General features: G+C 45.4%; 1 protein-coding gene across 1 annotated transcript in view; it reads right to left on the bottom strand.

Moving 5' to 3' along the window:
- Nucleotides 1–7954: 7954 nt before the first annotated feature.
- arhgef10la (Rho guanine nucleotide exchange factor (GEF) 10-like a) overlaps nt 7955–14447 on the bottom strand; it is a gene marked incomplete at both ends in the record, with an annotated part of 98055 nt that continues 91562 nt past the window's right edge. The window contains 2 exon segments of the mRNA XM_083668535.1: nt 7955–8517; nt 8851–8973. Of these exon segments, the coding sequence (XP_083524661.1) occupies nt 7955–8517; nt 8851–8973 (686 nt within the window).

The following is a 14447-nucleotide window of genomic DNA, read 5'->3' as shown; positions in this document are numbered from 1 at the left end:
AACAAAATTTCTACAGAATACAACGACTTTTTTCAACGACATCCATCTGTCGTTGCACGGAAAACAGGACCGATAATTACATATCCTCCCTTGAGGGCTGGGGGGGAGGGGGGGGGGAAGAAAAAAAGAGACAGAGAAAGGGGGGGAGAGAGAGAGAGGGAGAGAGAAAGAGAGAAAGAAAGAGAGAGAGAGAGAGAGAGAGAGAAAGAGAGAGAGAGAGAGGGAGAGGAAGAGAGAGAAAAAGAGGGAGAGAGAAAGAGAGAGAGAGAGAGGGAGAGAGAAAGAGAGAGAGAGAGGAAGAGAGAGGGAGAGAGGAAGAGAGAGAGAGAGGGAGAGAGGAAGAGAGAGAGAAAGAGGGAGAGAGGAAGAGAGAGAGAAAGAGGGAGAGAGAGAGAAAGAGGGAGAGAGGGAGAGAGGGAGAGAGGGCAGTTGTGGTGTATTCTGCTTAGTGTTCACCCAAACGAGTGTTGGCTGGAGGTACAGCTGTCATAAAATGGACAGGGGGAATAAATGTCTTGGGATTACTGGGCGTTTGTCAGGCTGTGATGGGAAAGGCAAGTGCTGATTCAGGACTGCAAGCAGATGACACATAGTGAAATAATACCCTCTCAATATGGATACCAAGGGGGTGAAAGTATAGATTTGTTTTTGTTCTTTTTTTATATCTAGGACTGCAGCAAGTCATATTTTGCTCACCTTGTGGAAACGTAACCAGACTGTTGTCATATTCAACACATATTATTTACCTCCGAATTGTTCTCTGGATGACATCCAAATTCAACAGAGATGAGGAGAGGAGAGGAGAGGAGAGAGAGCGGGGACTGACTCGACCTGAATGCTAACAGACTCATTTTGTTTGAATAGTGGGAGAAATGCTGGCATAAAAGTGACTTGATTCACTGCAAGACATAAAACCAAATTTTATCTCCACCGTAGAGGTCCCACAGAGATATAGTAGGTGAGAGTTACAGCCACAGATATATGAAGCGAAGGTCACCCTTCAAACAGCCTAAACATTCTCATGAAATAAAACACTTTAGGTTAGGAAAACTGTATAGTGTGGTTACCACAGCCATGTTTATACTGTATTCCCAAAGGTAAATGAAGTGATGAAAGACAGAGAGGGAGGGGGGGGAGGGAGGGAGGGAGGGAGGGAGGGGAGGGGGGGGCAATACTGTACTCTTGCTCCAACACTATAAATGTGGTTTAAGGAGATTGCCTGTGAAGTCCCTTGTTGTTTCTTTATCCCTGTCATCATTGTACAGACTCTTACACTTCAATACTAACATCGGCAACCGGGACCACACAGCAATGGTATGAACGCACATTAAAAAAGAGACTTAAAAACATGAAGTTTGTACAGACACACACCATTGATATTTCATCCCCCCCCCCCCCCCTCTCTCTCTCTCTCTGGACGTGGAGATACACATCACACAGGATGATAAGTATTCAAAAGTGCCATGGTGTCATGCCATGCCGAGGACCTTCCCCTGTGAGGCAGGTTGAATAATGTACAACGATCAAAATTCCATCCGTCCTCTGCATGATTAAAAGGTGATAAATAAACCATGCCGCCGGGCTGCTCCAGGACCCTTCACAGGCAGAGTGCTGTAGAGGCAGGTCCTCCCACAGCAGCGAGGGGGTGATGGGCCTGACAATTACACCAGCGTCGTGGGAGTTGGATGAGGTACCAGTGGACATCGGCTAGACTCGCTCCCGAATCGACTTAAGATGGTGACTGTTATCAGGCTGAAGAACAAGACTCATTTGGTTAGTTTTTACCCAACATCTGACGTCACATCACACTTGGAAGCAAGCACACCTCTGTGGCCATGCGGCTTGTTATTGGAGGCTGACATCCACTAACAATGCGGATGGAGTAGGCTGTAATAACCCACAGGGTGACTGTGTGGGCCTTATCATTGTATTCCCTCCTATGCTAATCATTAGCTGGGGCCTCCTTTGTTGAGGATGGTTGGTAAAGTGTGCTTTATCATCGCTACCGCCGAGCCGGCAGGAAATGAAAAGCAATGCAAATACGCCTGGCTTTTAGGAGCTGGCAGATAAAGCAGGGAGACCTTCAAGCTGCATTGCTTCATCCGCTTCAGTTTAGCCTTGACCGAGCCATGCAAATCACACCTGAGACGCTGGCGGGTCTGTGCTGCCGGTTGCACAGGCGCAAAGCTGGGGATGGAGATAGGCAAATCTCTCCCGGTCCCAGGGTTGGGTTAATTGGCAGAAATATCTATAGAAAGGTTTAGAAAAAAGGGGTTTGTGAAGTCTGCTGGAAAAGAAGCACACATATTCATCCACTACTGTTTTGAGTTCTGACAGCAAATCGCTGGCGCAGCATTCCGGCCTCCCTGGGAAGGATGCGTTGCCTTGCTGATGGACCGAGGTACAAGGTGGAAGGCAGCTCACAGCTCTATCACATCAGCAATTATGGGACCAATTATTTGACTAGTTTTGTGCAGTTTACAGGTTCAGCCAGTAGCATTACGTGATCTTCATTCTGTCTACTGTGTCGAGTTTTGTGTATTGTTGCTGTTCTCCCAGGCAGTGACGGTTCCTCAGAGGAGGAAGGGGAGGACCATCCTATTTTTGAACATTTAAAAAGCTATCATTGTTAGATACAAAACAGTAAATAAATGTACATGAACAGTCTTATTCTATTGTGTCACTGGGATAGAACACTCAACAGGGCAGAACAGTCTTATTCTATTGTTTCACTGGGACAGAACACTCAACAGGGCAGAGCAGTCTTATTCTATTGTTTCACTGGGATAGAACACTCAACAGGGCAGAACAGTCTTATTCTATTGTTTCACTGGGATAGAACACTCAACAGGGCAGAACAGTCTTATTCTATTGTTTCACTGGGACAGAACACTCAACAGGGCAGAACAGTCTTATTCTATTGTGTCACTGGGATAGAACACTCAACAGGGCAGAACAGTCTTATTCTATTGTTTCACTGGGATAGAACACTCAACAGGGCAGAGGTGGAGCAGTTAGCGGAGGTGCATTTGGTGTGGCTGTTTTCGTCACTCTGTGAGAAGGAGACTGCGGCAAACACGGTTTATGGTATTGTGAGTCACGATGACAGTCAGATGCAGGGGTTAGTATTTGTGTGAAGGGGATCAATGGCAAGAACAGAAAAAATGGTTTTGTACTTAACGGGCGAGATTTCCTGTTCGCAAAAAAAATGCACAAACAAGACTAATACTCAAGTTCTTATAAAAAGCTGTGTTGATTTTATGTTGATTTAGGGTGACGTAGAGTGGAATTGTGAGATGAATACATTAGATTTGCTCTTGATGAGGCTGTGTGTGGTTATACAGTGCAGTACTCAGCCAACAGTATCATTTGATTGCACTCGAAAATTGGGCCGCAAAGTCCTATTCAAAGTCAGGATGTCATTAGAGAGCTCAATGAAACCAGCTGAAACAGAGAATGCATGATTAGAATCAGAATCAGAATCGGAATCAGAATTATTTTATTTATTATGGTTGGACAATTACGTAAATTAATCTTACACGTGTCACAGTCTAATGATTGATGGTGCACATCTGAGGGCATTACACAGTCTATCTATAGCAGGCGCTTGATGCAGTACAATGCAATGACTGTGTGGGTGATGAGTTCTGAGCACCGTCTCAGCGGAAAAGGCATATTGAAAAGGAAAGTTAATGTATTAATTATGCCTGTGTGGATAATGGCCAAGCTGATGAAGACCTGAGTGGTCCCCGCTGTATCACAGCTAAGATGTCGGGATACAGTAACAGGACAACTCTCCTTTCACGCAGTGCAAAGACAACTAGTGCAAATCCAACCGTTAAGTCAAACAAACTGCTCACGGTAAAAATCCCATGAAGATATAAAAAAAAAAATAGGAGAAACATTGAGCCAAGAGATCATTTTTTGCTGCAGCTGCTGTATAAACAGTCTGTAACTGGAGGAATGCCTCTCCCTCTCCCTCTCCCTCTCCCTCTCCCTCTCCCTCTCCCTCTCCCTCTCCCTCGCTGGCCCACCATCACTCAGAGCATATTCTAACGCTGACCTTTACTGATTATTTCTTCGGCTGTTTGCGGAGGCCTCCTCAATGTGTTCATCCCTCTCATTGCTCATCTGATGCTGTCAAAGGGGAGTCTTTGCAGATGGGAGGGAGGGAGTCCAGTCAGCAGGGGGTCTTTACAGAGATGCACTTTGCCATGTGTAGGAGGCATGATGAGCATGGGTAGAAACGGCAGGTCAGGGGAAGCAGCACACACATACACACACACACACACATGCACACACACGCACACACACACATACACGCACACACACACACACACATAGACACAAACACACGCGCACAGACACAGGCCAAAGACTACTATGGATATGAATGTGGGTTTAATAACTACCAAAGACGACTGTGGATATGAACCTTGGGTTTAATAACTATCTCTGGTGAATGGTCCTATGAACCTGGGTTTATTACTGTGGCGAAATGTATTGTGCAGGGTGGAGAGGAAGACAGCCTGGGAGAATGGCAGTGTCTGGGAGGGTGAAGGGAGGGAGGGTCAGCACTCAGCTGCTGCCTGGGCTAAAACACATACAGTAGGTCCAGTTCTACGAGAAGAGAGGGAATGCTGTACTCTATCTCCCCAAACTGCAGAGGGCAGCTGTTACCCCACACGAAAGGGAGGTGGTGTGGAGGCTTATGGTAAGCAGAGGGAACAACCTAGTCGGGTCTTCAGTACCTGAAGTTTTAGCATTGTGTATTATATCTGATTCCAGATCAAGGGACTAGACACAGGACCCTTCTGTAGACTACCTAACCTTATGTAGGTTTCCATACTGTAAGGTACACTAAAAGCGCTTGTCATGGAGTGGTTTATGGCTTGGTCAGAGATGCAGGCTCAAACCTTACAGAGATATAGAGATACAGTCATCATCGTCGTTGCCATTATCATCATCATCATCATCATCTTTGATTAATAAAATGAATCCTATAACAAAAACACCAACCTCAATCATCGTTTCACTATGACATATTTATTCAACATTGTCGTATTAGAATGCAGTTACAGTATAAAACATGTTCACAATTAGCATTCATTAGCGTACCGGGGATATTGAAATGAGCAAGTAATGAAGTCAAAGTTGTGTTTTATGTGTTTTATAAGTGCGATGCAACTAAAAATGATCTTAATGTTAAAGATCTCATCTTACTGTGTATCCATACAATCATAAACACGTTATTCCAGTTGGCTAATTATATCTCTCTTCTTCTAATACAACAATGCTATTACGAGAACACACCTTTTTCAGTTAATTGAGTAAACTCCAATTACGAATAGCCTTTAATAGCCAGGAAATGTGTTTTACAAGAAGAGCCATCTTAAAGACAACCTGACCGGCATGAGTGTGAAGGTACTGGTGTAATAATATCTCTATTTATGGGTATGAATAGGTAAGGCTTCATGAGTCTGAGAGGAACAGAGGATGAATACATTAATATTCTGTAGGTCAAAATACGTTTAAAGGTCCAGTTGATTTGAGCTTTAGCATCGTGCTAAGTGGCAATGATAAATCAGTAGCGATCAAGGAATGACATCACCTGATAAACAATACTCAGTAAAAAGCATGAGAGTGTTTTTGGTCAAAACAAAGCACTTTCTAAAACCTGGTGTTGTGGTCGATCACTGGTATCCTTTATGATGTAACCTAGTAACCTTAGTAACCTTTATTATGTGTTGTTTGTTTACTAGGACACGCACACAGTTGCCAGTTACTGTTATGTACGTTTTTTAAAATTTTCAGTGTGGCCAGAAGGGGGCAGCAATACGTGAAACTACATGCTTCACCGTTAGCACACTGTAAACCCCAACTGTTGGCGATGGAAGCAATGCAACAGTTCAGTTGTACATACAGGCAGTGTTTTAAACGGGCCATCTGTGTATGTACTGTATGTATCATGTATGTTTCATGGAGGCTACGCGACCCCAAACACGTGTCCATCCATCAACACATGTCCATCCATCGGAGGGACCTTGAGGGTGGATTCCGGAATTGTCAGAGGAATACCGACATGAGAACAGATGAATTTCCATAACACGACGCAGAGATATACACTTTGATCGAAACATTCAACACAACCCCGAGACTACACTGCAAGCAAAGCATGTGCTGTATGTTTTGTCACCCTAGTTTTGAGGATACTACAACAATGGAGCACAACAGAGGCAGAGATCAAAACCAGGAACATTTCTCAATGGTACAAGTGAGTCGACAGTATGCACTATTAATAGACTTGAAGTGCCAAAAAGACGGTTTCCACAAAGTGCGTCCCGCTTTACTGACGAGGTGCCTGTGTTGCCTGGGAGCAGATGTCATTGATTACACTGGGTTGGTTATAACTGTAGATGATCAAAGTGAGAAAAAAAAACACACGTTTGCTCACAATGTTTGGATTAGAGTTCCAAGGTTTCGTAAGACTCTCTATATTGAGTGATGTTTTCCACTGACCTGTACAATGGAGCAACTCCATTTCAATACTGAGAAAGAAGAGGATGCAACACCCCAGGGCCATAGGAACCTAGCCTTCAACCACCATGAAAAGAACCATGAAAGAAAAGACGGGAATGTTTTTGTGGACACTCGGTAGTATCTCCATAAACTGTAGGAAGAAATATACACAGTACCAAAATGTGAGAGTGTGCAACAATGACAAAGAAAAATAAACTGCTGACAAAGGTAACCATCCTTCAGTTGTTACTGTAAGCTGATGATAGCTGCAGTGTCAGGTGGCTCTTTGCTCTAAGGGCGGTTGACTCTATCTATAACGGAGCCACTAATGACTCCCGGGCAGGGGGGGGGGGTGGGTGGGGGGGTGGGGTGGGTGGGTGGGGGGTGGGGTGGGTGGGGTGGGGCTGCAGCAGTCTTTTTCAGTTCATTCATGGGGCTTTTGATGTGTACCACCATTATGTGTGTGGTATACTAACAAGCTGCTTGTGCATATTCGTTTGCTTGAACGGGCTAGACATGAGCACAGTGAATCACAATGGGGGAGAACAATGGTTGATGCTTTTTTTTTTTGCACTTGAAAGTCATGTTTAACTAACCTATTACACAGCAGGAGACCTCTATGATGCTGTCCTTTTTACTGGTCCATTATGAAACATCAGATGTCTTAAGGCTCTCAGTCAGTGTCCTTCTTTTTCTTTCTTTTTTTTGGACACACCATGATAGACATTTCACATATTCACATTGCCAGGGAGTGAGTGTAGAAAAGGCTAGCAGGGTTAAGGTTACACCTCTTACTCTGGATGCACTTTACCTGCCGAAGTTCTCAGATTTCAGTCCTTAACAGATGGGAACCCTCCCAGAGAATCAGATTAAAGAAGTCCATCTCCAGCAGTGCGGCGTGGCAGATTCAACAAAGGTTCTCTCTGAAAGGAGTGCCTGTGGGAGGGTAAAAATGTGTGTGTGTGTGTGTGTGTGTGTGTGTGTGTGTGTGTGTGTGTGTGTGTGTGTGTGTGTGTGTGTGTGTGTGTGTGTGTGTGTGTGTGTGTGTGTGTGTGTGTGTGTGTGTGTGTGTGCAAGCACAGCCAGCGCTGACGAGACTGGATTTAGGCAGATCCGTTTTGGCGAGGAGGGGATGAGGGAGAGGAGCAGTCGTAACTGTGACGAGGACGGCCCTGGGATTGAAGGTGGGGATGATGACATAAGCCACACAAAGCTACCAATGGGATGGCAGGAACCCAGACCACCAGCATGTCTCCTCACATTCCATATCCCACACAGAGCCACCAGTCTGGGCTGGTGCTGCATGTCTTCTCTCAGTGGTAACGTCTTTCTCCCATAGGGCTTAATTCTACTGGAGGAGAGGAGAGGAGAGGAGAGGAGAGGAGAGGAGAGGAGAGGAGAGGAGAGGAGCTGCCTCTGCCATATATACTCCAGCTCACACAGTCAGGGGTAGTTGCCATACCATGAGGGTGCTGTCTGAAGACTCTGCCCCAGTCCCTGCTGCTGCTGCTGTCCCTGTGCCTTCTCTCAGTCTCTGGAAGCCCCTCCCCCCGGATATGACAGCAGCCGAGGTCACCCTGTCCCTGCGGCCCCCGTCCCGCTCGCAGGGCCGCCCCCGCACCCACATCTCCGGGTCGTCACTGAGCTCATAGATGGACCCGTCCTCCAGGCTGTGTTCCAGAGACTCCAGGGAGGAGTCCGACGCCTCGTCGCCACGCGCAGTCAAGGGTCGTCCCGGCAACCCTGAGGTGGAGCGCAGCCTGTACTGCAGCAGCACGCCTCGTCCCTTGCCCCTCCCCCCCCCCTCGCCCTGGGAGGAGCCGGACTGCTGCAGAGACTCCTGGGACGAAGAGTCACTGCGGTCCTCCCCTCCACATGCAGAGTCCGGTCCGTCTCCGACAGAGTCCCTCTTCAGCAGCTCAGGGGACAAGGTGCTGGAGGTGGCCACCAGGAAGTCCACCGGGCCGCAGTGGGCATTCAGAGACGTCATCCCCTTCCCTGCAGGACAGATATACGAGTCACATGAGGAGAGGATGTTGAGACACTTAAAATCTCCAGATGCAAGCAGTGCCATTTTTTATTAATTAACTGATAATTAATTGAAGTAAGTGTTTTTTTTTCCATTCACAAATTAAAACACAGGTTTTTTTCAATGAAAAACCTCATTCCCCTTGACCGAAGACCATAGCATCACTGTGAGCAGCCTCATCTCCTCCCATCGGAGGACGGGCTTACACATGTTTATACCATTCCTCATTCCATTCCATGCATTACAGTGAGCCCATCCTCCGATTTGTACCTCCACCAGCCTCCACTGCCTGCCATTAATACCTGTTATTTTGGGGATGCCCTCCAGTTTGGGCACGGGCAGTGTGATGATGATGCCCTGGGCTGTGCCCACCCACAGCAGCCCCTGGCAGATCAGCAGACTGGTCACACGCATGCTTTTCTGGCCTGGAACACAGGAAACGTGGTATTATTAATTCATGAGGAGAACATGTGTGTTGATGGAACACAATAACAGTTGCTACTGACGATTTATACTATAAAAATGGAAAACTACAGATCCTCACACATCCACCCACATTAGATAGACAAACACACATATATGGGCCCAGGAAACTTGACATTTAGGTCTGGGTTTGGTCAAGATTTTCTCAGGTATTGTTTTATGCCTACCTTGAACTAAGGTACTCAAATGTATGGTAAGTGGTGGTACTTGAAATGTAAAACAAGGCTCTTAGTTGACATGGAAAGGCAGATTTATACAGCTGAGTATCTAAGGCCACCAAAAGACCGAGAGGTGTGGTGCTCCATATTCATGAAAGCAGATGTTGTGATGAGTGTCAGATGCAAATGGAACCAGGTAGCAGGTCTATATTTAACACATCCTCCTCCATGTACTGTATGACTTGTATCCTGTCATTAAGGCAAGAGAGAGCAACATCAGGTGGGGTATAACGAGATAGGTAGGGATTCTGTGAGGACAGGTGGGGTACTGTATAACAGGATGGGTCAGGTGGGGTGTGCCTGGATGAGGAAGGGACCTGTGGGGGTATAACTAGGTGGGTAATAGATGACCTGTGAGGACATTCTCTGTCCCAGTTCTACAGAACGGCCCAGACGAATGTTCTTTCAACCCCAGGAGAATGCTGTCGTAATCCTAGAGCTCACACTATGCATTTACTCTGCAGCGGTAGTCCACATAGCCAATGCTTCCTTCATTTCAGTGATCTGCTTCAGTCAACAGCACGGCACATTCATCTGTTCTGTTGCGTTGTGCTGTTGTGTTTGTGTGTACTCTACTGCTACGCTGTAACTGGGACTTTATGCACTTTGTTGAGTCTGTGTACATTACCACGCATATGAATACTCATTAAAACCGTGCATTGTATTTTAGCTTCTCCACGTAATGTATTTGTTTTCCTCAGCCACATCGAGAGCCTGGCTCGGCTTCCACTTTTTGATTGATTGTCTCTGTTTTGGGACAATGTAAAATAACATTAAGCAATTTCAGTATAGACGCATATGTCTTGGTAACACTTCATAAAAACAGTCATTTATTTGAGAATAAGAAAAATTGTCCAGGCAACGATCCTCCCCGTCCTCGACTATGGTGACACAATTGACATGCACGCGGCAGACTCAGTTCTCAAACCGTTAGACTCCGTGTTTCACTCTGCTCTCTTCATCTCCAGGGATAGTGACTCCATGAAGGGCTTATCATTGGATTGTATTTGTATATAAAGCAGTTCTTTAAAACTCCCATTTTACCTCACATCATTGCTTTTATGGCAGACATGCACTCCAGAGTACCAAACCAGGTCCCAGACTCAGCTAACCCTCAAAGTTCCATGCATTTCATACTGAACTAGATAAATCAGCCTTTAATTTCTGTGGCCCAAAGTACTTGGAATGACCTTCAAAACAATACTCAGGTTAGATTCTCTTGTGCCACTTGGTCAGCGTAAGACCTTGCTAACGGCTCTGTCACCTGAGGAATGTACATTTTACACAATTTATTATATTGTGTAAATTGATATATAATTAAAGAAGTGTATTATGTTAATTCTGAATGTACATTTACGATTGCAAGCAGGGCTCCTCCAAAAAAAGACACCGGGCACTGCCTGCAGGCTACGACTGATTTACGGTCTGGACTGCCATTCTCAATGTCAGCCTGAGAGGTCCCTACTGAGGGGCTGAGGACGAGCTTTTTAGGATGCCTTGTGCACAGATCTAAGGAGGTTGACCACGCTGGGCTCACATGTAGTGGACGCTTGGGCTGACAGAATGAGAATGTCAGTAGGTCAGGGTTGCCACAGCAGCGGTGAAGGTATCTGGAGGTTCGGAATGCTCTCTGTGAGAGACCCGGTACTGGGACAAAGGGTCACTATGACAGCTGTGTCATTTATTACGGCTGCCTTGAGTGCTGCACTGTACCTGAAGATGAAGAGGGATGCCAGGGTTAAGGGCCGAGCGGGGAGAGGGGAGGGGGGCCAGTCCTGCCTGTAGAAAATTTGAAAAAGCTCCTGGTTCGGAATCTAAACTATTTGAGTGTATCGAATGGCAAGCTGGCTGTGGGTCTACACAGGGTAATTTGTAGGTATCAGCAATATATGGAGATACTGGTGGTTATTTGGCATGCCATTTTATGGGTATGTCAATGGGTTAGGGTTAGGCTTAGGCTTAGGCTTAGGCTTAGGCTTAGGGTTAGGGTTAGGGTTAGGGTTAGGGTTAAGTTTGTGTTTATACTTGTGTAACCATCATGTGTGATCATATGTGTACAGTGGGAGTATATGGGATTGAAACCGAAACGCTGGTTAAATAAATTATTGAGGCTATCTATATTTTAGAGCGTGAGTATATAACATGATTGTATGACTGATCATATCACTGAATCATGACTAGCCTTGTGAATACTGTTATGTACTATTGATGAATCTCTAAGCCTGTTGGCTTCCAGAGCCCATACAGTACCAGTCAAAAGTTTGGACACACCTTCTCATTCAAAGGTTTTTCTTTATTTTTGTTATTTTCTACATTGTAGATTGATATTGAAGACATCAAAACTATGAAGAAACACATATGGAATTATGTAGTAAACAAACAAGTGTTAAACAAACCAGAATATGTTTTTGACAAGAGCACCAAAGCAGCCTTCTAATTTCAATACACCAACACCCATGTGATCTGCTGAGAGAATGCTTATTTACATGTGGAAGAGCTGTATTCACATGCTTGTTCAGAGTCACGCTCAGATTACGATGTGTGATTCGCATGAACAGCTAGAAAGAGTCCTAATTCATTTTTTTCACCTTGAAGCACGCACAAAACAAACCAAGTTTGGAAGCCCACTGATCTGTGCTGTGCCGTGCTATGTGGGGCCATGCTGGGCCGGAACGGGCTGTGCTATGCAAGGAAAAGGAAGGAGTGTAGCTGATTTGCATGTTTAGCGTCTTAAGAGAGCGAGGCATTTAGGAGGAGAGCTTTGAGGGTTAGAGCGTTAAAGGGCTCCAAGAACAACCCTATCTTACAAATGTCAGGCTCCTGCTTACATAGTTTTTGTGAGTCTATTTATACTCTGTGTACAGAGCTGCTGGAGGGAAGTTATTCTCTTCAAAACCCACTCCAGGGTTACTGTGGAATCTAGAGTTAAAGTGAGCTCATGTGGGCGCCAGACATCATTGTTTAGGATCAGTAATAAGAGTGGGATAATGACAAAGAGACCTCAGATTAGAGAGGTGTATCTTAACCTTGAGATTAGAGAGGTGGAGCTGAACCTCAAACAATCTTCCACCTCAGAGTTTTTCCAGAGGAAATAGTCTATCTCGGCAGCTGGTGTTTTGTGAAACAGAAGATGTCTCGAAAGATAAATGTTTCCTTGTGGTATTTCACAGAGAGCTTTTTTAAAATTGATCTTTTAACCAGAGGACAAAACTATTAAATCCATTAGCAAAGGAAAAATCATCTTGTATTCTTGGCTGTAGAGACTACTCACTTGTTTACTACTCCTGAAATTCCCTGTCAAAGGCGAGTGCATGAAAGTGTGAGGATAAGAGAATATATAATTAATTAAAGTCATATACCTGAGGGAGAAACCTATGAGAATGTCGGGTGCATTGATCTGTAATAACTGTCAGTATGTCATGTTGTTAAGAATTCTTGGGTTCAGGTATGATGTGCAAAGTCAAAAGATGAAATCAGATCACCGGTGTCTTTCGACAGGTGATTGAATACAAGGTGTGCACAAGGGAGACATACAGCAAAGTGGGAAGGATCTCTGAGGCCCGGAAGGCCGGTCCTCAGTTTTAAAATAAACTACAAGCTGTGGAAAAGTACCAGAGACAGCAAATCTATTGACCTCGCCCCCCCCTCCCAACGTGTTTACCATGCTGAGTATGGAAATGGCACCAGCAGCTTTTGCCTGAGACAAAACAAGTCCTTCTCCTCCGACAGAGACAGAGGGCCTGGTCAAGTCTACAATTGATCTGACAACTGTATTACTAAAACATTAAGTAACTTATTAATCAACCAGAATCACTATTCCCATCAATGTGTGAGTAGGAGTATCCCAAGGAACCATGTGCTCTTTCATCTGTGAGGACAGCCAAAGAGCACTTCAGAGAGATAGTTTATTTTCTCTCTCGTACCCTGGTGACAGGAGCCTTCTGGCATCTCCACCACTCCCCCCCATCCCCACACATCTCCCCACCACCCTAACTTCCCCCCAGGGCCAAGCCTGCCACCCTCTCATATATGCTGCATATTTCAACAGGAAGTTCTGCTGGGTGGAAATGACCTCAGGGTCACCTGACACTCTCCAGACGCCTTGACCATTGTACCTCTCCTCGAAGTGTCTCCCACAACAAAAAGAAACTTTGATCGTAAAAAGAAAAAGTTTGTGTTCTCTGAACCATGTCCTTTTCTATTCTCCCCTTTCTATTGAGCTAACGAGACGAGAGGCATCTGAAACAGTGAACCTATTGACTGTTCACTCCTCTCGTCCAGTAGATGAAGGTTTCCAGTACTATTTGTCTCTTTCAGTTCTGTCTGATCTTTTTTTTTTTTGAGGTGCAGAATATCAAACTGTGGGCTGAGATGGGAAAAGGAGCACATTTGAATAAATCCATGAGGAAAGAGCACGTACTGTACAGACTAGACTGAATCAGCTCAACCTTCAAACACAGTGTAAAGTTGTAACATTCCCTCCAATAAGCTTCTTCGAAAAGAAACCCACAGGGTGTTCAATACTGCTGTCATCTTGCTGCAGCAGAACAGGCCCAGCTCACTGGCACCTATGTACAAAGTAAAGGGATGATGAAAATCCGGAGTGGAAAGCACAGGTGCAGAGACTCACAAGGCTTTGGACTTCTCAACACTCTGGGCTCCAACGGAAGGGGACTTTGGGACTAGTGAAATCCTAGTTAATACAAAACGTCTGGCCATTCCCAGAAATCAGCACATTTCCCAGCGGGACACTAGTGCAGGAAGGTTGTTAATGGCCTCCACCTTTGCCATGACTGAACAGACCTTCCCTTCCTGCCACCTTTCTGAGGTATTTCACCATCGCTTGAGCGATTTCGCCTTTTGACAGATTAACTTTCGAATTGGCAAACCGTTCAAATAGCTAATAGGTAATAGGTGCTTTGGCCAGGCGGCATTAAATACCACCACATCATCAAAATATGCCCCAGCATTTTCCAGACCAGGTAAAACAATATGCATGAGCCGTTGAAACGTGGCTCCTGCATTTTGTAACCTGAATGGAAGAGGAAGATAGGACCATAAACCATCAGGAATGGCAGGCAGACAGGTCTTTGGCATGCTCAGTTAGAGGGACCTGTCAATACCCCTTCAGCAAATCGAATTTTCTGAAGGCTGCGCCAACCCTGGGCAAAGGGTACAGGGTCTGTCTTAATGATGGT

Source organism: Argentina silus, assembly GCF_951799395.1.
Source record: "Argentina silus genome assembly, chromosome: 4".
In the NCBI taxonomy this organism is placed as follows: Eukaryota; Metazoa; Chordata; class Actinopteri; order Argentiniformes; family Argentinidae; genus Argentina; species Argentina silus.
The sequence above is the reverse complement of the archived record's forward strand: the minus strand, read 5'-3'. Positions and strand labels throughout refer to the sequence as shown.